At 63.2% G+C, this 24999-nt stretch overlaps 1 protein-coding gene across 7 annotated transcripts in view; it reads right to left on the minus strand.

Annotated features, from left to right (window-relative positions):
• The window catches only part of GRB10 (growth factor receptor bound protein 10), a 113702-nt gene that overhangs the window by 60762 nt on the left and 27941 nt on the right, over positions 1–24999 (minus strand). For 5 of the 7 annotated variants that reach the window (XM_045828931.1, XM_045828927.1, XM_045828932.1 and 2 more), the window contains exon 2: positions 6165–6264. The exons of the other annotated variants lie outside the window; for them this stretch is intronic. In XM_045828931.1, the coding sequence (XP_045684887.1) occupies positions 6165–6215 (51 nt within the window). In that variant the 5' untranslated portion in view covers positions 6216–6264. The remainder of the gene's footprint in view (positions 1–6164; positions 6265–24999) is intronic. 7 annotated transcript variants of the gene reach the window in all.

The raw sequence follows: 24999 nt of genomic DNA on the forward strand, positions 1-24999 counted from the left end.
GCTGGCGGGGGCTGCGACGTCAGCACACCACACTCTGCCAGTTGCGAGGTCTGGAGAGTCAGCCCTCCTTGGACGTGACCGTTACCACAGTGACCTAGAGAGCCTTTTCTTGGCCCCGGACACACGGCCTGTTAGTCACAGCGCCTGCTATCTCCCCAAGAGCGCAGGGAACACGGATTCACACCCAACGGACCCCAAACCAGGTCACGCCCGGGGCTCCGCCTGCTCCCCAGAACCCGCGCAGGGAGAGGGCGGGCTCCCCGGGCCGGTCCGCCCGCCCAGCAGCCGGCGATGCGCTTTCCGTGCCTGCCGCGTCGGCACAGGATGCTGCCTCCGACGGGGACGTGCCCGCACCGCCTCCCGGCCGAGGTCAAGACGCTTTCCTCCAAAATGGCATGGTGTCGCGTTGGCAGGGGGAAGTGCCTGTTGCCGCCGCCGAGCTCTCGCTGTGCCCACGCACCCGACGCACCACGAGACTCAGACGGCCCCAGGTACGGGCCTCCGGGCACTGCTTTCTAGGCGGCCAGCTCCGAGCCCCTCCGCCCCGACGGCGTGGCGGTGAGTCACAGCGGCTCAGGGCCACCTCCCTCTCCACTCGGCCGCCGTGCCGCACAGCTCGGCTGCCCCGCTGCACAGCTCGGCTGCCCCGCACAGCGGGGGGGCACAGGGAGACCCACGCTGGCCATGCACGGGGTGAGGGAAGGCCGCTGGCCGTGCACGGTTTTTAAGGAGTTTTCTCGACATGTGAGTTGCACGGCAAATGCCGTCTGCTGTGAGCGTGCGGTCCCAAGACAGTCAGTGCAGTCACAGGTGCGCACGCCCGTCGCCACGGTCGCATTTGGGACATTTCCGTCGCCCGACAGAGAAGCCTCGCGCGCAGAGCCCGCGGTCGTGGCGGACGGTGTCCCCCACATCAGAACCGGTTCTGCCCTGGTCGTTCGCGCGGGCACCCTGGCGGTCCACGATGCAGCCGGAAGGGACCCCAGGCACCGCGTTCATTCCCTGCGCCGTTCCTGCGGCCAGAGCCGGCAGAGGGTCCTCCCGAGCCACCGAGGCGGGTTTGGGTCACAGCCCGGGGCCCCTGCCGACAACACCGTAAACTCTGTCGTGGCTCTTCAGTCTGTCTTGTGGGAGCCACGCATGGGAGCCACGTACGGGAGCCACGCGTGTCTACAGGATGGTCACGGTGCAGGGGACAGAGGCCCCTTAGGATTTTTCATGCTTTCCCACAGCGAGGCCTCCAGCTGGAGCCCCCGGTTCTCAGCCCCCGGCAGCTGTTCCCCCAGAGCGGGGTGGGGGGGCAGGCCCGGTGCCAGGTGTCCCGGGCGCCCCCTCCCCGCGGCGAGTCTGACTCAGGGAGTGCCGCCCTCGGGGCCCCCTCACTCAGCCCCGCGGATTGGCCCAGACACACACTAACCAGAGGAGCACGTGCCGTTTCGTGACACCCGGGAGTCAGTCCGTCCGTCCTGCTGCCGAAGCTCGTCCGCCCCGGGCCCACGGCGTGGCCTTTCCTCCTCCTTCGCCAGTGACCTCCCCCCCCCACCCCAGGCACAGGGGACAGTGCTAGGAGGTCCCACGGACAAAAGGACAAGGGAGGCCTGGTGGCCCCATGAGCTGGGACGCCGCAGACGGAGGGCAAGGCGGGCAGCAGCCCCCGGGCCTGAGGTCCACAGCTGCCGCTGCCCGCTCCGTCCGTCCGTCCGGGAGCCCGCCCCCTGGCCTGCAGGGGGGGGAACAGAGACCGGAACGCCCCCCTTGTGTGCGGAAACGATGTGAACTCCCTGGAACCGGCAGCCCGTCAGCAGCCCTTACCCGACTGGGTAGGTCACCTGCTTCACCGCGCAAACTATCTCTGTGAAACAGTGGTGGCCACGTTCAGAAGCATCGACCTAAACCGTTCGCAAAACCGTTTCGGGGGGCTGGCGTCTCATCGGCGGGAACAGCCGCATAGAAACGAGGGCCATCTCCAACGATGCCGGTGTCCTCCCGACACCAGGGCAGGAGGACACTGACGTGGGGGGACAAGCGGAGCGACTGCCTACAGATTTCTTGAAGAAAACGTGTCCCGTGACAATGCATGTCCCTGTGCCAGGTGACGGGTGTGTGAGATCAAACACGAGAGGACGGCACTCCTGGCCCAGTGGCTCAGCTGCTCGGAGCGTCTCCCTGCACAGCAGAAGGGTGTGGGTTCGAGCCCTGGTTGGGGTGCATGCAGAAGGTGATCCATCAATGTCTCTCCCCCCACCTTTCTCTCTCTCTTTCGCTCCCCCCTTCCTCCCTCTCTAAAATTAATAAACATATCCTCGAGTGAGGATTAAAAAAGTGAAAGAACTACTCTGGAAAAAGAAAGAAAAACCCCAGAAAACAGAAAACAAAACACACACACACACACACACACACACACACACACACACAGAAGTCCCAGGGAGAGACTTGGGGAATGGTATTCATTTCCACAGACTGATCCCAAATCGCCTCGGAGGGATGATGTCACCGTCCAGCTCCCGCGGACACTGCCAAAAAGTGGGAGGAATCCAGATGTCGGGGCTCCCAACACAAAACCCGCAGCTGCATGCAATCAGCAGGCCCAGTCTCCTCCGAGGGCCGGGAGCCCTGTCCCCTCCTCCATGGGGGGGACGAGCGGACAGGGGGAGGTCGCCCCGGCCCCTGTCCACCCAGGGGATGCGTTCAAGCCATCGGTGCTGGCGAACAGCAGCGGGGAAACTTCTGCTGGGGAGGGTTCGGCTCTGCTCCACGGTGCTGAGGGGGCCCCCGAAGCAACCACAGGCTGGAGGCATGAGCGTGGATGCGTTCCAATAAAACTTTATTTACAAAAGCGGGCGGGGGCCCGACGGGGCACACGGGCGATGCCGTGCCAGCTCCTGCCCTGCAGAAGCTGACCCCTGGCCTGAAGGCCCGGGATCCGGACCCGAAATGGAGCCCCAGGGCCGGGACCGAGCTTATGAGCCTCCCCCCACCCCACGACAGGACGGGACAGGGGACACAAGGCTCCGCTCCGTGGGAATGCTCTGTCCTCGCCCCCATCTGGACCCCGCGTCCCCGGAGGGCCGGGTCCCCAGGGCAGCTTCTACGACGCCTCACGTCCGAAAGAAGCACGTGTGTTTCCAATTCAGAAATCGGCGGGGTGGGGGGGGGGATGAGAAAAGATAAAGTGTTGAAATGAGGGTTTGGAAACCCCGCCGGCGTCTCCCGGACCGGGATGAGACCGCGCACGCGAGAGCCTCCTCTCCCAAGGGCAGCTCCGCATTCTGTTCGGGTCGCTCGGACCTGAACTCATCTCGGCTTCCAGTTTTTGCATTTTTCTGAGGGATAATGAATGTGGCTTTTCTTCACCACAGCCCTGGTAATAGGCACGCCTAATCCCTTCTTCAAAACCCCGGCGGCTCCCTGTGGCTGGGGGTTCAGAATGTCTCGGGCTGCAGGGAGATGAGGCAGGGTCCCGGCGGCCCCGGCCTCCCGCCCCACCAGGGCCAGCTCTGGGCAGTGGAGTTGGACTCTGCCCCGACATGAGCAATGGAAAAAACCGCTCAGTCCTGAGCCTTTCGGATTTTAAAATTGCAGACAACGGCTGTAGGCCTCTATTTATAACTCCCCTCCCCCCGCTCCCCAAGATCTCTCATTTCTACTTGACTGAAACCCAAACTCCTCCCAGGCCGGGCAGGCCGGGCCTCTCCTCCCGGGCCCTGCACGGAGCCCTGCCCGGTCCTGCCCGGGCCCCACCCGGCCCCGGGCACTCCCGCGGGGAGGCCTCCGGACCTCCTGGCCCGACTCAGCCCCTCTCGCCCGCAGAAGCCCCGTTTCCCTGGCTTCGGATCCGTGAGCGTTCTTCTCGTGACGGCACCCGCCAGTTGTCCCAGGCTGGCCTCCCTCCCCGAGACACATGAGCCTCAGGAATCTCTCTGCTCCGCAGAGCGGCCCCTCCGGCCCCGAGACCACGTCTGGCACCTGGTGGTGTTCACTCAGTGGCTGAGGGACAGGAGGGGGGGACAGCTCGGGCTGGGCGTCTGCAGAGCGGCGGGCCCCGGGCTGGGCACGTCCCCCAATCCGCATGTGACAGGACGCTGTGGACCCCGTGCCTCCCCGGGGAAACCGAGGGCCACGGCCCCCCGAGGCCACAGGACAATGACCCCATCACACGGGCCCGTTCTCAGTGTAAAAGACGACGTGGCTGGTCCCCTACTCCCCAGCGCCCACCCCCGCCCCAAGGCCGTCTCTGCCGTGTCGCCGAAGCAGAGAGTGGGAGGTCTCTGCAAACACCCACCCGGGTGCTCCTGTGTCCATGAGAAACCCCGCAGGGCAGCGGCCCCCAGGCCGGGCCCCATGTCCAATCCAAGCCGCAGCTGCTAGAGATCGGCCAGGATCAGAAAACCGTTTGTACGGGGGGGAAATCTGGAGAAGAAATTCTTCTCTCTAAAAACTTGGAGACAAATCTCGCTGCTCTAAGTGCCGATTGCTCAAGACTGGACCTCGCTGTAAATCATCCCATTTTCTGAGAAACTCTGGAGCTGTCATCTAAGTTTCCAGGAACAGGGGGAGGCGCTGCCAAGGCCGGCTGCGGGGTTTTTACAAGAGCGAGACAGTGTCTTCAGGAGCCATGGACCGGCATGACCGAGCACTTCCCCCGGTGGCGGGGGGCCTCTGGGAACGGCCACCATGTGTCCGTGGCTGCCCGCCTCCTGAAGAGCAGCCGTGAGCAACTGGGGCGGCAGGGACGGGCAGCTGACACGTCCGTCAAGAGGCCGCTGGCGTGAGCGGGTGCTGCTGCTGTCTCGGTGCGGACCGGCAGGAAACCGGACGCCAGAGGGAGGGAGGGGGCTCAGACGGCCCCTGTCGTCACCCTTCCCTGAAGGCCAGCTCTGTACCCGCTGAAGAAGACACTACCAACTTTCAGACCGGCTCCCTCGGGGGAGGTTTTCCAGCGGGGGGCGGGGGGGGGTGGAGCGGGGGGATCTCACGTGGGCCTGCACGTGGGCAGAAGCCACGTAGCCGCACGAGGACTGGACCCAGGGCCCGTGGGTGCAGCGTGGAGCTGGACTCAGGCAGCGGGGCGAGACGACCCCGGCCCCTTTAAGGACCGGGGCCCGGTCCCGCGGGAGGCAGAGGGCCGAGCCGGGGCAGGGCTCACCCACCACGCTGGCCCGTGAGTCACCCGCACACGTCACGGGTCCGCTAAGGTTCTAGTCCTCTTTGCTGGCGTGAGACCCGCTCTGGCTGCGTGTCAAAGGCAGTGATTACAATGAACAGTGTTCCTAATCTTCAGCCTTTCTTCGAAGGTTTGTTTCACTTTGAGACCAAATAAATTACAAAGACGTCTGCCTGCCGCCGTGATGATCCAGGGAGCACTCGTCACGGCCGCCGCGGACGCCTCCCAGCCCGGGGGCGGGGGGGGGGGACGGGCAGCTCCGGTTCCGGGGCCCGGGGCAGCGGGGGCATGGGCAGGGCAGAGGGCAGGGCTCCACGGGGGCTCCCTCTGGACCGGGGGGGGGCCGAGGGGGCGGGGGCGCGACCTCTCGGCGGTCGAACACCGAGGAGTCCGAGCCGGAAGCCCCAGGCACCAACCGTCCCGTGACGTGCAGCCCGCTGCACCACGCTGCAAAAGTCAAGCTACAGGGGCTTCGGGGGGCGGGGAAGGAAATGCAGAGGCCAGTCCCGCCCAGCAGTCCACGAGGAAGGGCAAAGGGGCAGAGATGAACTTGCCCCCCCAAACCCCACCCTGGTACTCTCGGGCTGGAGGAGGGCACCGCTCTGGAAGGAGGACCCCACCCACAAAAAGCAGGTGGCACCTGGGCCATAAACCACCGGCTCGGAAGCCCTTTCCTCGCCCACGACCTTGCCCTTGGGTGCATTCACGTGTCCCCTCGAGCACCCTGATACCCGCTGTCACCCCAACGGGTCGGGAGGAGTTTTAGGGCCCGGCAGGTGATGAACACGGCAGGCTGCGTGTGCCGCCGCGAGAACCGGACAGGCGTGGAGGTCGGGGTCTGAGGAACGTGAGGACGAGATGCCCCGGAGCGGAGCGAGGGCCGCAGGCCACGCGCCGGGTCTCCCGCCCCCCCGGGCGGGCTCGCCAGGGACCGGGGCCAAGGTGGCGAACGCGCCTGCGCCGCGTGCGGCCGGGGTCGGAGGTCCGCGCTCACCCATACCTGGGAGTACGGATGGTGCGGGCGGGGGCCTGGGCGGCCGGCCAAAGCCATGGGCTCCTCCTTGCCTTCTTCGCTTACACCTACGACGGCGCGGCCGCACCTGGAACAGAGAAGGACCGTGAGAAGCCGCGCCACACAGGACGCGCCCGACGCTCGGCCCTGAGACGCCCGCCGCGGGCCGGGCCGGCCCTGCTCCCCTGCTCCCCTGCTGTGGGCCGAGGGGCCGGCTTTCCTCGTGGCCGACCGCAACCCCGCCGGACACCCGGTGTGCTCGTCACAGGGCCCGCGGGGGGCGGGGGGTCGGGGAGCATGACGGCGGCCCCCTGAGAGGAGCTCACACGCCCTCGGCACCCCCCCCCCCACCCCGCTGCCACGGGACCACGTCTCAGGACGCTCATTGGCACCCTCAAGACTGTGTCAGGCTTGGGAAGTAAGGCCTCAGCCTCCTTCCAAAGACGCGCCGGGCGGAGAAGTGTGCGCCGTGGGTGGGAGTCCCCCGGGGGCTGTCCGCGTGCAGGCGGGCTGCGCCGGCCACGGCCCGGGACGGAGCGCTGCTCCTGGTGAGCAGCCGGCCACAACGTGGACCCCACGTGCTCCCTGCAGCCACGTCGCCTCCCGTCCACGAAATGCCACCCCACCGCCCCGCTCCCGCCAGGAGCCCCGAGCCGCAGGAAGCAGAAGTCCCGTCGTCTTAATGCTGTTTAATTCACTGTGGCACACCAGCCACACGCCTGATGCAAACAAAATGGTCGGTGGACACGTCGAACTTGACTCCAGCCAGGGCCCCCCCGCCGCTGGCGGAGAGGGCTGGGGGGTGGGGCCCAGCAGCGTGGCCTGGACTCCAGGGGAGCACGTTTGCCTCGAAACACAGCAACATAGCGCCAGGCCCCGGGACCGGTGCGCAGAGACGACCCACGGGGTGAGCGTCTCGGAGACGCGGCCTTCCTCCCGGACCGCAGCAGAAATAAATCAGCGTGCCCTCCCCGTGAAGGCCGGGGACGCTGCTGCTGGCCACCCTTCGGGGCACGGGAGGGGGTCTGGGGGGCGAGGAGAGGGCTGCGCTAACACCCCACTCTCCTCCCCCCTCCCCGAACACCGTTCCTCCCCGTCAGGGATGCGCAGAGAGCAGATTCTCCTCTCCGCCGGGACCACAGCCGTGTTCGGGGAGAACGACAGAGTGTGTCTCCGGCCCAGGGCCCCAGAACGAGCCTCCATTCCTGACCCCCCGGCCTGCCTCGGCCTCAGCTCCTGCAGGGGCTGCTCCAGCTCCGAGAGCTGCTGTCACTGGCTACCCGTGGGGACAGAACCTGGGGTGCCTCCTTCAGGAAGCCCCCGCAGACGGCCCCAAGGAGGTGCCACCCGGTGGGCTCCCGCCCGCCCGCCACCCTGAGCTGTGACATCTCCTTCTCGGTGTCGCTCCTGCCGAATACACGCGCTGCGCGGGCCCCAGGCCTGCCTTCCAGGAGGGCCAGGGCACGGCCCAGCACCGCTGGGCTCTCCGCATCCAGCCCACAGGGGGGCGGCCTCACGGGGGCGGTGCCGGGGGTTCCGGCCCCACCCTGCTCAAGCAGGGAGATCGCTAAGCAGCTCCCAAAGGGCCCCCCACCAGGTTCGGGGCCACCACATCCACGGGCCGCCTGTCCCTGGCCACCCCCTCCCCTGTGGTGCCCAGGGACAGGCTGGTGCCCAGGCGCGGGGGCACCGGCCCACCTCCGCGGCTGTGTCTCAGAAGAGCAGGGTCAGTGACAGGCAGCAGGAGCTGCCTGGGTGAACGGACAGGGACACGCGGCGCAGAAACCGCCCCCCGCCCTCCCCCTGGGAGGGGGGCATGGACAGAGTTGTTCCCAGAGACGTGTGTCACGAGGAAGAAAGAAACCAGGAGAAACTTAGGAAGTGGGTCGTGGCCCGCGGAGGCAGAGGGGCGGCCCCGGGAAGAAAGGGGGAGCGCCGGAGAGAACTGCAGGAGGGGAAGAGACAGCCGAGACTCGGCGGGCTGACCGCTGGGCACAGGCCAGCCGGCGTCCGCGCTGCAGAACACTAAATCCCGGGGAGCGGTTCCAGGGGCCTGAAAATAGCCCGGGGAGCGGTGGGCCGAAACGCGGCGGCGGGTGGCGAGGCGAGGTCACGGTAGAGCTCGGGGCACGGAGAGCAAAGGTCAGTGGCAGAGGGAGCCCGGGCGCCCGACCCAGAGGGACCGGAAGCTGGGCTGAGCGGGGCCCCACGCCCGGCAGACGCCGCGGCCAAGCCGAGGTCCTCCAACTCGCTGCGGTCGGATCTGTGTGGGACTCGGGAATGAAAGCCTCCCGGAGGGGCCGTGAAAGACCCCGGTGGGGCATCAAATTGGGGACACAGGCTGCACCCGTCCAGAGGGCAGAAAATTCGAGATGAGGCCCGGCTGCGGGCCGGACCATGTGCTCCGTCCCCCCCCACCCCGGACCCCGACACTCACACGGGGGAGCCCCCATGCCCAGGACCCAGAATGTGGCTCTGTCAGGAGGTGGGGTCTCCAAAGGGTGTTGGTTAAAATGAGGTCCCTAGAGCACAGGCGATGAGGGCTCAGACACACCCAGGGGGCAGACCACGAGGAGACGTGGGGAGAAAGTGGCCCCTGCGCGCCCGGGAGAGAGGCCTCAGTCTGGAGAGGCTGCGGACACACCTCGACGTCCGATTTCTGGCCCCCGGAACTGTGGGGACATGAGGGCTTTAGAGCCCCCCACCACTCCGCCGCACTGCTACGGCGGCTCCAGAAACCCAACACAGACCCGAAGTACGAACACCCCGCAGCTACAAGGACCAGCAGCACCCTGAATCTGAAACACCCCCCCGCAACCAGCGACGGTTTCTGCCTGTGTCTGTGCACGGTCCTGCAAAGCACCACCAGGCTTGCAGGAGGAAGACCCTAGCAGGGCCCCCGGGCTGAGAAAGACCAGTGAGCAGTGGAGTGAGGGCGGGGAGTGCCGGATTCTTTGACTTGCCCTCCCTCACGGGGGCGGGGCGGGGGGGGGACACACGGGGCTCTGGCTGGGAACTCGCCCCCAGCCTCCCGCGAGTCCCGGGGCCTTGAAACTTCTCTGGCCTGCGCGTCAACCTTGCCCCTGTGATAGTGAGTGTCATGTGTCAACTTGTCCAGGCTCTGGAGCCGGCCGTGTAATCCAACACCGAGCTGGGGGTTGCTCGGAAGGAATTTCGTGGAAGCGGTTAAGATCTGCAATCGCCTGCCTTTAAACGGAGGCCGCTACCCTCCGCGGCAGCCCGGGGCCTCCTCCGCCGCCCCGGCGCGGGGCCTGCCGAGCGAGACTGAGGTTTTGGGGGAAGGAGGAATGCGGCGCACCGCTGCCCGAGCGCCCCGGCTGCTGGCCAGGCCGATGGGTTTCAGGCTTGCCAGCCCCCGGGCGCAGGAGCCAGTTCCTTACAATAAGTCTCTTTATATAAACACATCCAGGTTCTGCTTCACTGGAGAGCCCGGGCCGATCCGCCCAACCGACGGCCGCGAGGCCCCGGGGCCACGCCGTGACGCCGCCCCGGGGCCTCCCGCCCCCGCTCCCCCGCTCCCCCCCCAGCACGGCGGGTCTGCGGGCTGTGCTCGGACCACCTTCCGGCCCCTTGTCTCCCAACACGCCTTCCACCTTCCACTCCGAACACAGCCCTGCTTTCCCGGGGCTGCTGGCTGTGCCTTCGCCCACATCTCGGAGGGCTGGGGGAGGGGTCAGCGTCCTCCTGGCCCCCCTTTTCCTGCCACGGAGAGCGGCTCCTCCTGGTCCCTTAAGGACCCTCTCCACGCCCCCACCGCCCGCTGTCCCGCCCCCCGGCCTCCGCCGCCTGCCACGTCCCACTCTCTCCCCGCTCCGGGGCCCTGCCTGCCCTCCGGAACCCTGGGCGTGTTCAACGTATGGAAACATGCTGTTATTTCCCCCTGAAGTTTCAAATGGAGCGGGCGTTAGGAATCCCAAAAACATCATTTAAGTATGCCAATTTTATTACCAAAACAGCACCTTTGAAAGCGTTTGCCAGATGAGATTGCTTCTCGGCCAGGAAAATGTACGTCTCCTAAGCCGTGTTGAGTCGTTTCCTTGGGGACAAGTCAGATACGGTAACAGCGCTGGATTAACTCTGGTCTCTAATAAAATGTGTCAAACCCAAAGCCAGCCTCACACCCAGATGAAAGGTGAAAGCTTTTCCCTTAAGATCCGGAACAAGGCAAGGAAGCCTGCTCTGGCCTCTTCTGTGCAACATAGTATCAGAAGTTCTAGCCTCAGAAAGGAGGCAAGATAAAGTAGTAAAAAGTCTCCAAATCGGAAAGGAAGAACTAAATGTATCTTTGTTCACAGATGACAAAATCTTATCTGCAAAAACCGCTAAAAGTTACAACACACACAATTAGAGCTAATAAATACACTCAGCGGAGTTATGTGGCACAAATCAACGGGCCAAAATCAGCTGTGCTTCCAGACGCTAACGGAAAATCTGGAAAGGAAATTTTTTTAAAGCTCCATTTAAGATAGCATCGTGAATAAAATAATTAGAAAAAAAAATTAACCAAGGAGGCAGAAAACTGGAGCGTGCAAAACGACAAGACTATCCAGAGGATAGAAATGGGGAAAGAATCCCGTGTTCGTGGGCTGGGGTACTCAGTACTGGGATGAAAATGCTGCTACTCAGACTGACCTACAGACCCAAACCCCACCGGTGCTGGGTGCGGAAACAAAGCCTTTCTGAAATTCAGGGAACCTCTCATGGGTCCCCACGTGGCCAGGGAGAATCTTGAAAAAAGAACTACCTCTGGAAGTGTGGGTCCTTCAGAAGATTTCCTAAGGTCCTCCAAAGCTACAGTAATGAAGACATACCGACCGGAATAGAACAGAGGGCCCAGAAATAAACCCTCACGTGTATTGATTTTCAACCAGGGTGCCAGCACCAGCCAATGGAAAAAGGACTGTCTTTCAACGCGTGGCCCTGGGAGAACTGGACAGCCACCTGCAGGGGGGTGCAGCGGGACTCTTACCTCGTGCTACCCACGAAAGTCCACCTGGGGGCCCAGGAGGATCCGTGTGAGTTTTAGAAAGGTTTACCCACCTCTGTGCCACCCAGCAGTCGGGGGGGGTTGGTAAGATTACCCTGGATATCTGTACATACCTGTTTCCCTAAAACCCTTGGAAGAAAACAGAGGGAAAAAGTTCGTGACACTGGGTATCACAGCGATCTCCAGGACATTACAGCACACGCACAAGCCACGCAAGAAGAAAAAAACACACACACACACAGGCTGAGAAACTGGGAGTCATCAAAATTAAATATCAAGGGTGTGAAAAGATTACCCGCAGGAAGGGGCAGGAGAGCTGCGAGTCTGACAGGGGACGGACACGCGGAATACGTAAAGAACTCCTGCGACGCGACAACAACAGGAACACCAACCAAGTCCACACTCTTGGGCAAAGCACCCGACCAGACATTGCTCCAGAGATCACGAGCACGCATGGGCGCGCGCGCACACACACACACACACACACACACACACACACACACACACACACACGGGTGCTCGACGCCACCAGTCGTGGGGAAACGCGGCCATGGCCCCAGGACGCAGCCCCGCAAGCACGTGCCGGCGAGAACCGGGGAGACCGGAGGCCCGCCGCACCGCACCGCACCGCACCGCGGCAGAGAATGCACCACAGGGGGCGGCCGTGGCGGGGGACGGCGGGAGGCCCCTCCGAAAACGCAATGTGGGCCGGCATCTGTTCCGGCAGCTCCGTGTGTCCGTGCGCGCCCCGAGGGCGTGACAGCAGGGGCGCGAGCAGACACTCACACTTCCCCGCTCGCAACGGCCCCATTTACCACGGCCAGAGGTGGAGGGGTCCACGCGTCCACAGGCGGATGCATGGGTGAGCAGGACGGAGTAGGGGCAGACAGTGAGATTATTATCAAACCTCGCAAGTCACGGCACTCCAACACAGGCCGCGACGCGGCTGGACCTGAAGGACACGGTGCGGGGCGGTGTGAGCCCGTCACCAAAGGACAGACGTGCTCTCGCTAACGTGAGGTCCGCGCCGCGGGCAGAGTCCCGGGGACGGAACTCGGGGGAGGAGCTGCCGGGAGCCGGGGGGCGAGGGGGCCGTGTGGGGTGCAGGGAACTCGGGGCAGCGGCGGTGGTCACGCGGCGCTGTGTGCGTGCACACTCACCCACGGTGAGCTTTTCAGAGTGGCGAATCTCCCATTTTGTGTCTTTTTCTCCTAACAGAAACGGTCAAGTTGCTGGCTGTTCGGTGAGCTCCCTTTAGCAGGAGTAACAACTTCCGCTGTTGTTGAACTGCAGCCACGAGACCCAGCAGAATGTCTAGGGATGTGGGTGCTCAGTGATATGTACAGCGGCCATTCCAGCCATCGCTTTTGCACAGTCTCACGTTCTTTAAAAACGATGCCGTCAGGCTTTCTGGTCACCCTCCTTCCGTCACGGGGAGCAGCTTCCAGCCTTTCCGTGTTTGTGTCTGGGACCAGCCAGGCCTTGTCCCGGCTCAGGGACTCCACAGGGCCCAGCTGTCGGGCCACCCCCACCCCACGAAGGTGCACCCACGGTCCGTCCCCACGCCCCGGAAAGCCCCTCCCCGCCTGAACACCACACCCCGCTGCCCAGGGTCCCGCCACGGCAGAGGGGACGGCCCGTGCGACCGAGAGTTTCATTGCCACGTTCTCGGCTGGTTTGCCCAGCAGTGACCGAGGACAGACACCGAGGAAGAGCTCCCTGAGCAGCGAGGGAGGCGGACACTTCTTCACGGCTGTCAGGACGGGCACCGCGGGATGACCGCGGGGCTGCGGACGAGGGCCGTCCCTTCTCTTCCTCCGACTCCAGGCTCACGGCCAGGTTCGCCCTGCCTGCTGCCTTGGTCCCCCGTGGGCTTTGCACGGTGAATGCTAAGCCCACCTTTGCAAGGAGCCGTCATAAATAATGGACTGGAGTCTGCCCGTTTTAACTGAGTTTTGAATGTATGATGAACATTTTAATAACTTTCATCAAAGTTGGCGCTTTTTCCCTTATTAGAGTAGAGGGCAGAAAATTAGTTCAAGCAAAGTCAAAAGTTTGCCGATTCTAGAGTCAACATTTTTCTTCACAATGTCAATATTTATACTTCTGGATCCAGTGGCTGAACTTGAACGTGCCTTTGTTCTTTCCATTTCATGTTTATTGATTTGTTTCCATTTTCAGGGCAATCTGTACTGGCGAGGCTAAAATGATACAACTGCGGCCTGGGACAGGCGTTGCGCCCAGCGCTTTCTCTGCAGAGCACATGGGGCATTCCTGACTGAGATTCTGGAGGCCCCGGGCAGGCAGCAGATGCCGTTCTTACACCTGTCACATTGCAGCCGACTCGAGTTACGCTCACGGTGGATTAAACCGTCCCACGCTGCCCCCCCTCCGCCCCCGAAGGGCTTCGGGTCTGAGAAACATGAGCCGCGGTGCCAGCCGGGGCACCCAGGGGTCCCGGTGTTCACCTCCTGGTGTTCCTGGCTCCCGACCGCTGGCACGGGCTCAGGGCACCCCGAGGACCCCGCCGGCCCACTCTGCCGGTCCCTCTGCTGTGCTAGCAGCTCCTTATCAAGGCACGCTTCTGTGACCTACTAACTTGGTTTCAAGGAGTGACAACGGGTCGCCACCCACATCTGCAAATAAGGTCAGGTGTGGGTCTGTGGTTAGCGCCCGGCCTCCCCGCTCACCGGCTGGGCCCTGCACACCCGCCCCTCCGGCCGCTCCGGGCCCTGCTCTCCTCGCCTCACCCCCTCCTCGGCGGGGGGTCAGTGGTCCCCCCCAACCCACCCCGGGCGCAGCCGAGCGTCCGTGCCCACCCCCTCCTCTGACCCACCCCTGCAAACACACAACTGGTCTGCCGACGGTGACCGGCCCTTGCAGGGTTCTCGAAGGCACCCGCTGTGCTACGTGCACCCTTTCCGTTTTTGTTCAGCCACAGCTCCAACGTGGGCCTTCACGGCTGCTGGGAAACACAAGGACGTTTCCTGAGGAGACCTGCTTCGCGCTCTCCAGAGCGTCTGTGTCGTCCTTCCTGCCGTGTCCCCCAAACACGGCCCCCACCAGCCACGCGAGGGGCGCTCAGGCGACAGTCAGCACGCCTGCCGTCGAGAGCCCTGCAGCGTGCGCAGCGCCAGCGGAGCACCACGGCACCACCTCCTCTCCCACGTGACACAGCCCCCGCCCCCTCGTGTCCAGGAGCTCCTCTGCCTCTGCTTCCGCCACCAGGGCACCCGGCCGGGACTCCAGAGGGACCCGCCACCTGAGAAGACTCACTGGTCTCAACTGCTGATGAGGATGAAGGACAAAATCCAGTGTGAAAGTTCACTGTCTGGTAACCATTCCGTGGCGTGTTGTTGGGGTCTGTACGCCGGGCACCTGACACCCACCGTGCGGTGTGTCGCTCACGGGGCAGCGGGAGCATGCAGGTTCACGGTGGCGCCGCGGCGGCCTTTAGCGCAGACAAAGCTGCTGTGACAATCACAACCTGCGTGTCTCTTCCCAGATGACCCGTAAACCTGCTTTCGCCCCCACCCATAGGCTTTAATGGAACTGAAAAAAAAAAAACTGTTTAATGAAAAATCAAAACACTGAAGTGCAAAAAGAGAAATTTCAAGTCTTACCATAAATCTCGGCGGGGTTTTAAAACGAAGAAAGCTGTACCTTCCGTAACAGACAGAAGATCCTGTTCTTTATTAGGAAATACATAATTGAGTAAATTTCATGATATATTAACACAACCGCTGGTAGAATTGAAAACAGAGCATTTGCATTCTCAGCCGTAATGAGGGGATAAAAAGAAATTAATACTCTAACCATCAAAGGGGACTGGGACGCGGGCAGAGGAAGGAGGCTTCCAGACAGGAACAATGGACTCCGAGGCCGATGACACGCGGCAATAAGTGTCAGCTGTCCGGCTCCCCTCCTTTCAAAACAATGCTGAAAAACACCCCAATTAAAAACAACACCACCCAGGGCAAACCCAAGTCGCCGCGCTTTAAAGAGACGGCGAGGAAGAGGAAGGGAGGGAGGGACACAGCGCGGGCGCAGGCCTGAGGACGGAGCGGGGGCGCGAACCCGAGGACCGTGGGAAGGCAGCGGTGGCGCGGCGGCGTCCCCCGAAAGCGGAGAGATGATACAAAGCCGTGGTTCAGCAGCACCGCCCACTGACACAAGGGCCATCCGGGGTGGGGGGCACTGAAATACGCACCATAGGTCTTCCTCCTCCAGGTAACCAAGCAGCCACACAAACGCACCTTCGCGGAGCGGACTGGACGCCCAGCTCCGATGGGACACTGACGCTCAGAGACAACAAGGAGACGGGAACGCGGAGACCCCCGCGGAGAAGCTGCGCACGCTGCCGGCCGCCGGCCGCCGGCCGGGGGTCTCCGCTCGGCCCCCAGCACCGAGGAGGGAGGCCAGCCGAGAGCGAGAGCACGTGTTCTGTGTGGCAGCGGGCGGGGACGCCCACGAGGAGGCGCGTTGGCGCGTGTTCGCCGACACCTCCGGGGTGAGCGTGGTGGAAAAGACGGAGCCGCCGAGAACCTCACGGAAGGAGCTCAGGAGCTGAAGACACGCACCTGGGCCCGGGCCCCACCTGCCGGGGCCCGGAGACACGCACCAGACCCCATGCGCCCCAGGGCGGGCGGGCAGGCGAAGGTGGCCGCCGTGCCGCCGGGCGCCGCGCAGAGCTGACCGTGGCGCACCGCGCCATGAGGAATGCAAGTGGGAGAGGCGGCCACAACCACCCGGCCGCTCGGAAGTTAAAAACAAGCGCTGGTGTCAGTAGCGGGTCCAGAGGGGAAATTAACGCGAGAACGGTCTCGGGACCACTGGGACGGCGCGCGCCCCGCACGTGAGGGCGGAGAACAGGGAACCGGGGAGACCGCGGCGGGAGAGCCCGTGCCGCGGCCTCGGCGCCGTCTGCAGAAGAATAGGGACGCGACGTGAACGGCACGCACCCCTCCCGGGACCGGAGGCGGGAGATCCGGCCGGAGGCACGTCAGAGAGCAGACACGGGACGACACGCAGGGAAACCCCAGGAGGACGGTGAAGAGCGGACCGTCGCGAACACAGCACAAAACGGCACCGACACGTAAAGTTGTCCCAAAAGGGAAGGACGGGCGGGATCATGGCTTTTTAAGTACGTAGTTATTTTACGGACGTGGGTAAAGGAATCCATTTGGTAAGCTCGATAAAATGGTAGCTTTTATGAAAATCATAGTCTCAAAGCAGAATAAAGAAACAAACAAACATAAAACCGTAAGACAGAACATTCTGGAGACGAAACGGAGTAACACTCATCCCCTGGTGCTCCTCCGGTACAGAGAGAGCCACGGACCCCGAGGTTCTCACCATCGACTGTGTCAGGAAGGAAAACTCGGGTTTCCGAGTCCCCGTGAGGCCAGGCACGGGCCGGCGCGTGTGCGCGGCCGAGTGTGTGCGAGCACACACGCAGAGCGTACACCAGCGTCCTCACTGTCATTCACAGCAGCAGAATGACTTGGGTGCTCCAGGTCCTGGAGGCCGGGCGGGGAGGGCCTGAGGAGGGGACGCCCCGCAGAACCCCGCAGTCCCTGGTTCCAAGTGGTGGTCCCTGGCCGGACCCCACGGGCAGCGCCTAGGAACCTGTGAGAGGGCCATGACAGTGACCTTGACTTGACCTTCGCAGTATGAGCCCTGCCTGCGATATTCTTCTCAAGCGTGACCAGCCAAGGCCCGAGGAGGCCCGCCCCTTGTCCACTCTGTTCCCTTCTTGGTGTGAAGCGCCAGGTCCTCTCCACCATCCAGGTGGACACACCGTGACCGCCCTGCCCAACAGCCAGGAGCCTACGGGTGGGCGGGACCTGCCCGTGGCCCCCCACGCGGGCCAGCGGTCTGCTGTGCCCGATGGGGAGCCCGGGCCGAGCACCGGGGCAGACCCCCGGGAACGGGATTCGGTCCGTGGGCCCTGGGTCCGGCCAACGGCAGTCGGGCGTCTCTGACTCCCAGCTGCCCTCACCATGCGGACTCCGGGTCCGAGCGGGGTGTCCCCTTCTGCAGGGTCAAGGCACAGACGTGGAGGAGGGCGTGTGGGACATGGTGTAGGGACTGCTGGTCCAGTCCCTGAAGGCTCTGGCGGGGGTGACAGAGGTAAGCATCCCTGGACAAGGTCAGTGAACACAAATGTCCAGGGGCCCCCCGGGCAGAGCTGCCTAGCATCCCATCACAAACCAACGTGTCCCCAGGGAAACGACACTGGCCTGCGGTCCCGACAGCAGGCGCAGGGGTCGGGGTGGGCGCCATGCTCAGCCCTCGCCAGGTGCAAGCTTGGAGTCGGCGTGAGGAGACCCCTCCATGGTGGGTGAGTGACTCTGGGCAGGGGACAAGATGAAGCCCACGTGCGTGCACGGGACCTCAGGCGGCTCCGTGACCCGTGCGGGTACCTGCCCCGACTCCCCAGGTGAGCACGCGGGCTGAGATGCCGCACTCCCTATCCAGGGTCCCCCGGCCAACACAGCACCTCAGGGACCGGGAACCACGTGGAGCCGGCAGAGGCGGCCCGAGTCAGAGGGGAGGGGGCCTCGGGTGGCTTCCAGGTGAGGACATGCTGCCAGCAGGGGACCCGGGGACACGGGGGGTGAGGGAGGGAGGGGGGAGGGGGAAAACCAGCGTAACTCACTCTACACTGAAAGTGGGGGCCACTTAACGCGAACGTCTAAACCTCCAGGCCTTTCAAAGGAACTCGTTGTCCCCGACCTGCATTTTTTTAATTCACCGAAGTTTTGTTTCCGCTACGGGTATCATGACTTAGGATAATCCTGGATTCTCGAGTTTTATGAATAATTACAAATGACTGAATGCCTCTGGCTGCCTTCCAAGGCGTGGAGCTTTGTGTATCCGCACGACGGAGAGAGACATAAAAATTAAGAGACTAAGTCAATTAAAAGTCAAAAAAAGGAAAAGTTACCAGGATGCCACCCACAGGGCCCAGCGCCCCCACCGCTCAGAGCCCTGGCGCGGGGGGTCCGTGAGGCCCCCCCCACATGACCCGGAGCACCTGGGCGTGCCTGCGCCGCCCTCAAGCCTGAGCCGACATCCTCGGGAATGGCCCCCGTGTGACCGGTGAAGCGGAGGGCGCCCCCTGACCCAGGCCTGGGATTGGGTGCTTTACGGAACAGACCCACCCCGGAGTCCTTCCCCTCACACCTGAAGGCGTGAGACCCAGCCGATGGACGACGGGCGGCGCCTTCTCCCCTGAAAAAAAAAAAAAGAAACTGGGAAAAAAGCCCCAGGAAGTTGCATTTGAGCGCCCTGCCCCAGATTCAGGACCGAGGTCTCCGGCCAGATACTAAAGCACTGGAGATGGCGGCGTCATCTCATTTTTCCATGGAAGCTTCAGGAAGTCTGCAGCTCCTCCCCAACTCCCCCCCCCCCCAACTGGGCCCAAGTCTGGTGTGGGAGCTGCTGGGACCTGGAGTCTTCGGGGCTTCTGAGGAGGGGACACGGGTCCCCAAAGCCCTGCACCGTCCTCCGCAGTGACACGGCCTAGTGACCAGGGGAACCCGCGCACAGGCCACCGGGCTGCTGACGAGGGCAAACTCCCGCGGACAGCCCGACGGCCCCGGACTCGGGCTGCCTGGATCACAAGGCGTCCTGTGGCCACGCACACGGGTGGCCCTCCGTGCAGGCGCGTGGATTCCGAGGCGCGTGGGCGAGGGCGGGAAGTGCTGTGGGCAGCTGGGAGGGGAGGCGGGGACCTGACCACCCGGAGCAGCAGGCCTGCGTCTGCGGGGGGCACTCGGGGGCGGGGGGTCAGCGGCACACTCGTCGCCGAAGACCCTCTGGACCTGTTAACGGCTGTGCCAAGTGCGGGAATGACCCGTGCAGAAAGGTGCGTGAGCGCAGTCGCTGTGTCTTAGTTCTTCAAAGAACCGGCGCCGCCTCGGTGGGTCGGGCACAGGGGCTGCGGTGGCGGTTCTCGGAGCTCGTGGCCCCACGGAGGCCGGGCGGGAGAGAAGCCCAGGGTCTGGGGGGCCACGAAGCGGCGAGAGGCAGGGGTCAGCACGGGCGTGAGCCTCGGCGAGGGGCCCAGAACCCGGGCCCAGGGCACACTGCCCTCGCCACAGGGGAGGTTGGCTTTTCCCTTCTCTTCCATCTTGGCTAATGGGGCTACCATGTGCCTTGGAGTGTTCCTCCTTGCGTCCAGCTTCTCTGGGACTCTCTGAGCTTCCTGGACTTCCTGGAAGTCTACTTCCTTTGCCAGATTGGAGAAGCTCTCCTTCATTATGTGTTCAAATAAGTGTTCAATTTCTTGCTCTTCCTCTTCTCCTTCTGGCACCCCTGTGATTCGGATGTTGGAACGTTTCAAGTTGTCCTGGAGGTTTCAAAGTCTCTTCTCATTTTTTTGAATTCTTGTTTCTTCATCCTGTTCTAGATGAATGTTTATTTCTTCCTTCTGGTCCAAACTGTTGGTTTGAGTCCCTGTTTCCCTCCCATCGCTGTTGGTTCCCTGTGCATTTTCCTTTAGTTCACTTTTCATAGCCTTCCCATTTTCTCCTATTTTTCAACCACACTCAACCCATCCTGTGAGCACCCTGGTTACCAGTGTTTTGAACTGTGTGTCTGACAGGTTGGCTGTCTCTTCACCGCTTAGTTGTATTGTTTCTGGAGCTCTGATCTGTTCTTTCACTTGGACATTGTGTTTTTGTCTCTGCACGCCTGTCATGTAGCAGCGAGGGGCCTCCAGAAGGTTCTAAAGGGACCGTCAGGAGGCCATCTCCCCTGCTCCTCCCCTCCCTCACAGGGCAGCCCTCTTGGTGTCTTGCCCAGTGACTCTGCAACACCAGACCTCTGAGTGCTGGGGGCCTCAGCCCCCACTGTTCGCACCTCCCCCCTCCCTCCCTCCCTCCCCCCCCTCCCGGCAGCTCATGTGCCACCATCACTGGACAAGGCGCGGAAAACCCCGGGCTCTTTGGCCCCGCCCACATGGCGGCCGCCCCCTGGATTCCTGCAGCACCTGCCCGGCTCCCCCTGCCCATCGCCGCTCAGCTGTCCCCGGGGCCTCTCAACCCGAGCGTCCAAAACTGTCCCAAGTCCTAGCCGCTCCCAACCCCCACCCCAGCCATGGCTTCTCCATCCCAACTCGCGGAACGCCTGCGTCCACTGGCCCGGACGGATCGGTCCGGCCTCCAACCACCTCTTCGGCCACCGTGTCTTGTCCCAGCACACGGTGCAGCTCCCCGCACCCCCAGAGGGTCCCACACCCTGAACGAGGCCCCGACGCGCCGCCCCACCCGCTCACAGGCTCCCTGGGACCCCATCCCTCTTGACATTACGGCGACGTCCTGGAAAGTGGTTCTCACCCCCACCCCCACCCCCAGCCTCTGGTGGCGGGGAGGGGGAGACAGGGCGGTCGGGACAAAGGAAGCAGAGGACACAGGGCAGCGGGGGAGAGAGAGGAGGACGAGGGGAGGCCGCGAGACTCTGAAGGGGCACAGCCCTGCTGCAAAGCGCCTCGGCCCGCGCCCACTGCTCCGCTGCGACGACGGCTCCAAGGAGGACGGGAAAAAAATGAAGCCACTTGGCTTCGCGTAAAACTGACCTGTGGTTCTACGAAGTCCCTTCTGCTCCCGACGCCTCGTGTGGAGCCAGCGCTCCGGGCACTGGCTCCTGCTCTGCGCCCGGGCTCCCTCTTTCAGACCCACAGCCGAGGCCAGGGCCGGGCCCCGCCCCGGTCCCACCGCATGTCAGAGCCAGCCCCGGGCGGCCACGAGGGTGCGGGCGACCTCGTGAGCGCAGGACGCGCACCTCCGGTGCAGGGTGGGGCCCGTGACGCCCACCCAGCGGTGGGTGCTCACCCTCGGCATTTCCCCCGAAATACCCCGAAATCCATTTGAAAGCTCTCAGCTCGCTTGGTGCCTTCCGGGGCAATTGCTAGCTGCTGTACAACAAAGCCCGCATTTACTCCAGCTCAGATCTTTCCCGTCTGGGTATGGTCTACACCTGAACGTTACAGGATCATAGGATCCCGTCTCTTCTGCAGGGCTCCGCCGCCACGTGGGGTCACCCAGATACAGAGGGCCTCTGGGGGGACGGGGGCCCACCTGTGTCTGGGCCAGGCAGGAGGAACCCAGACGGCATGGGCGGTGTGGACAGCACGGGCCTCCCAGCACCGGAGCCCTGGCCAGTGGGCACTGTGGGGCAGCCCCTTGGGGGAGGATGGGGCGGCGATGCTGGACGGGGCACGCCCGACTGCAAACTGCCTCCAGCGACGCGTGAAGTGGGGACACATAGGCAGGAGCAGGGCTCTGCGGGCGGAGAGGGCCGCGTGGCGGCAGGTGTGGGGGCCGAGCTGGGGACAGAGGCAGCGATCGGGCAGAGCCGGAGGCTGGGAACCAGGAGGAAGCACCCAGTGGCCCTGGCGGTGGGCGGCTCAGTTGGTGGAAGCATTGTCTGTGCACCGATTAGGTTGTGGGTTCGAGCCCCCGTCCTGGTGTGTTACAGGAGGCGACCCATCGATGTTTCTCTCTCCCATGGATGTCTGGCTCCCCCTTTCCTCTCTCTCCGAATTCCATGAACAGATCCTCGGGTGAGGATGTTAAAAGGACAACTTCAACAACAACAAAACCAAGGCCCCAGAGGTGGGACGGGCTCTTCGTCTGAGCCCAGGGTCACCACGCATCGCCCCCTCCTTCCCTGCGGTCCAGGAGGCAAGGACAGCAGGTCTGGGCTTTAAGGGACACCAGCATGTCCTGTCGTGGCTGAGAAGGGGACTGTAGGGCCCAGCGCTCTGGGAACAGAGGCTGGCCGGGACAAACGTCACCACATCTGCTCTGGACACACAGACTCGGGAAGAGCAAGCCTGGCTCCATGGATGGGGGGGTCCCCCCTCAAAGGCACGAAGCTGCAGGGCACCTCGGGGAAGGCCGGCACCGCGGCCGTGGGGAGCAGTGCTCACGGAGAACACGCTTTCTCAGCCACCTCGGCTTTACGCTGGGCCAGACGGGCGCTGCCAGAAACCATTCCAACTCTGAAGTTCTAGGTGTTTGCAAATAAACTGTGCATAAAATGTGAATGTTTAACACAAAGTGCTTTACTGTGTGAGAGGAACGTGGAATTTCACACGGCTTTGTTCCCTGAAAAGCTAGACGTGCTCCCACTCCGGCCACAGCAGCCCTCCTCGGCCACACCTCCCCCCTCCCCCCCCCCCCAGCAGTTCTCAGAACTGTGATAACCCAGACTGCAATCCTCGCCCGCCCGGAGGAGCCGCCACACCCCTGCAGCGCCCTCCGGGCCTCGGACCGCGGCTCCTTCCTCCATGACGCAATCGGTCAAAATAACCCGGACAGGACAAAGAGAGGAGGCCTGCGGAACGTGCCCCCGCTGTCCTCCACCCTGTCCCCGGGCCTCAGCTGTCCGCTCCGAGAGCTCGAAATTCCTTACGTGGCACTGCTCGGAGCCTGCCCTCGCCATAAATCTCCTCGCCTGCGACTGCATTCCTCCATCTTCCCTAATTGCGACTGTAACTAAAAAAGAATTAATCCTCCTCTCCGCGTAGCCTGAACTGTAACCGCCTGGGGAGCCTGCTCCTCCTTCGGAACACTGTCGCCAGACTGCCCCGGCTCGGGGGGAGAAAAAAAGGAAAATCTATTTCTTGACGACGGCTGGAATGTCTGGCCTACGGGTCACGTGGAGAAGCACAGGCGCCCCGGGGCTGCTCTCCGCGGGGGGAGCTCCCCTGCCACCTCGGGGGGGGGGGGCCGGGGGGCCGGGGGGCAGGGAGGTGCAGGGGCGGCAAGTCTTCTGCACCAGCGTCTTGGTGGGTGCTGCTCTTTCCACTCACACGCAAAACCCAACGGGAAAGACAAATGAGCCGTGACGCTGGGAAAGGACCAAAGACACACAACACACACACACACGCACATGCGTACACACACACGCACACGCGTACACACACACAAGCAGGCGGACTCCTCGCTGCCTCTCCTCTCGTCCCCCCCCCCCAGGCAGGAGCACAGCTACAGCCCTCCCTGTCACCCTGATCCACCCTCTGTTTCCGGGGTCCCCTGTGCAGCGGAGGCGCCCAGGATGCCGATTGCGGGGAACCAGAAGGGCCCCGGCGTGCGGGGTACCCCCAGCTCCGAATGGCCCACGGCAGTCAGTGGGAGATGCCCAGACGAGCGCGCCCGACGTCCCCGCACCCCCGCCCCACGTGGGTGCCCCCGCCGCGGCGGAACTGCTGTGTGCTGGGCCCGAGTTCGCCGGAGAACAAAGACGGCCACCCTCGGGGAGGCGACTTTTGACCTCTGTCATCTCCCGGTGCATGAACTTGTTACTAAAAGTCCGCAGCACCCCCCAAAAATGTATTTTTGGCCGATCTGACCAAAAAAACAGGCACACTTCTGACTCGGTCATACCAGAAGGCTCTTGCGCTGTCTGGTGGCATATTTTTGTTGTTGTTGTTGTTGCTTGACAGCATAAGGGACCAGAGGTCCGTGGCCCTGACTGAGTGAGTGAGTAGTCAGGTGTGGCAGGCTTCACGCACTCCTGTGGCATGCTGGGTGAAAATCACCGTCTGCGGCGAGGAACTGCCCCGGGCCGCAGCCTCCGCCAGCACCGACCCCCAGGGCCCCCAGATAAGTCACTGCTGACCCGAAGATGGGGCCCCCCAGACCGGAGCCCAGCCGGCCGGCGGACCCGCAGGCAGGCCTCGGACCGGACACCCGGACCTCCGCGGCAGCAGGAGGACCCAGGAAGGAGGGACGCGGCAGAAGGCAGGACAGGGCATTCCTGCCCGACTGGAAAGATGTCGTGGAGAAAGCGGTCCACGGCAGCTGCACTGCAACAGGGAAAACCTGGAGACCACCCGGCCAGCCATCGGCGGGGGGCCCGACGGGGATGGGCCCGTGCAGGGGGCCGACTCGGCGCCACGCAGGGGCACGCCGTCGCCGCGCGCCTCCCCACGGGTCTTGTCGGAGCGAGGACTCCGGGTCAAAGGGGCAGGCGGCGTGACTCCCGCCTGTGGCGCTACGGGAGATGCAAACTCGCCCACGGCGGGGGGGTGGGGGGTGGGGGGGAGAGGGGGGGACGCACTCACGGCCGTGAACCTGAGGTGACGGTTTCACGGGAGTGGCCTGTCTCAGAACTCATCAAGCTGTACATGTTAAACGTGTGCATGTCACTGTGCCTCGGCTACACCTCCAACTGTTAAAAGAAAAAAAAAAAGACAACATGTGGGGAGAAGAGGCTCGCGAGGGATGTGGTGGGGCTGAGAGCGAGAACCCTGGACCCCCGCGCCCGCGGGAGCTGGGTTACGCCCTAGCACGGCGCCCCGGACCGCGAGGCGGTGACTTCCCAACCGCAGGCCCGGGGAGCACGAAGTCGGGGTTCCGAGGGTCCCTCTCCTCGCAGCTGGCTCTCCCATCACTACTTCACGCGCTTAGGTTTCAAGATGACCTTGTAAACGTGGTCGCCTCATTAGCACGGAGTCTCCCCCCGCCCCGCCCCCCGAGGCTGAGCAGACACCCGGACTTAGGAACACCCAGCACTAGGCTCTGGGGCTGTTTCCACGGCAAAATCAGCAAGAAAAACACACGAGTGTGAAAAGCGCCCCACCAAACAGGCGGCAGAAAAGGTCGCTTGTTTACAGCCGAGAGCCGAGGGAAGGAGGCAGAGCCATTACTGAGAGGTATGTAGGGGGAAAAAAAAATAAAAAAAAAAAGTCAAAAAGAAATTAAATTTCTGTGCGTCAGCAATAAACTCAGAAACTCTAATGCAAAAATATGTCTCCTACAACATCAGCAGAACCATAAACTATATAAATATGTAGAAATA

This window comes from Phyllostomus hastatus, unplaced genomic scaffold (genome assembly GCF_019186645.2).
Source record: "Phyllostomus hastatus isolate PE091 unplaced genomic scaffold, TTU_PhHast_1.1 phas_scaffold_78, whole genome shotgun sequence".
Lineage (NCBI taxonomy): Eukaryota > Metazoa > Chordata > Mammalia > Chiroptera > Phyllostomidae > Phyllostomus > Phyllostomus hastatus.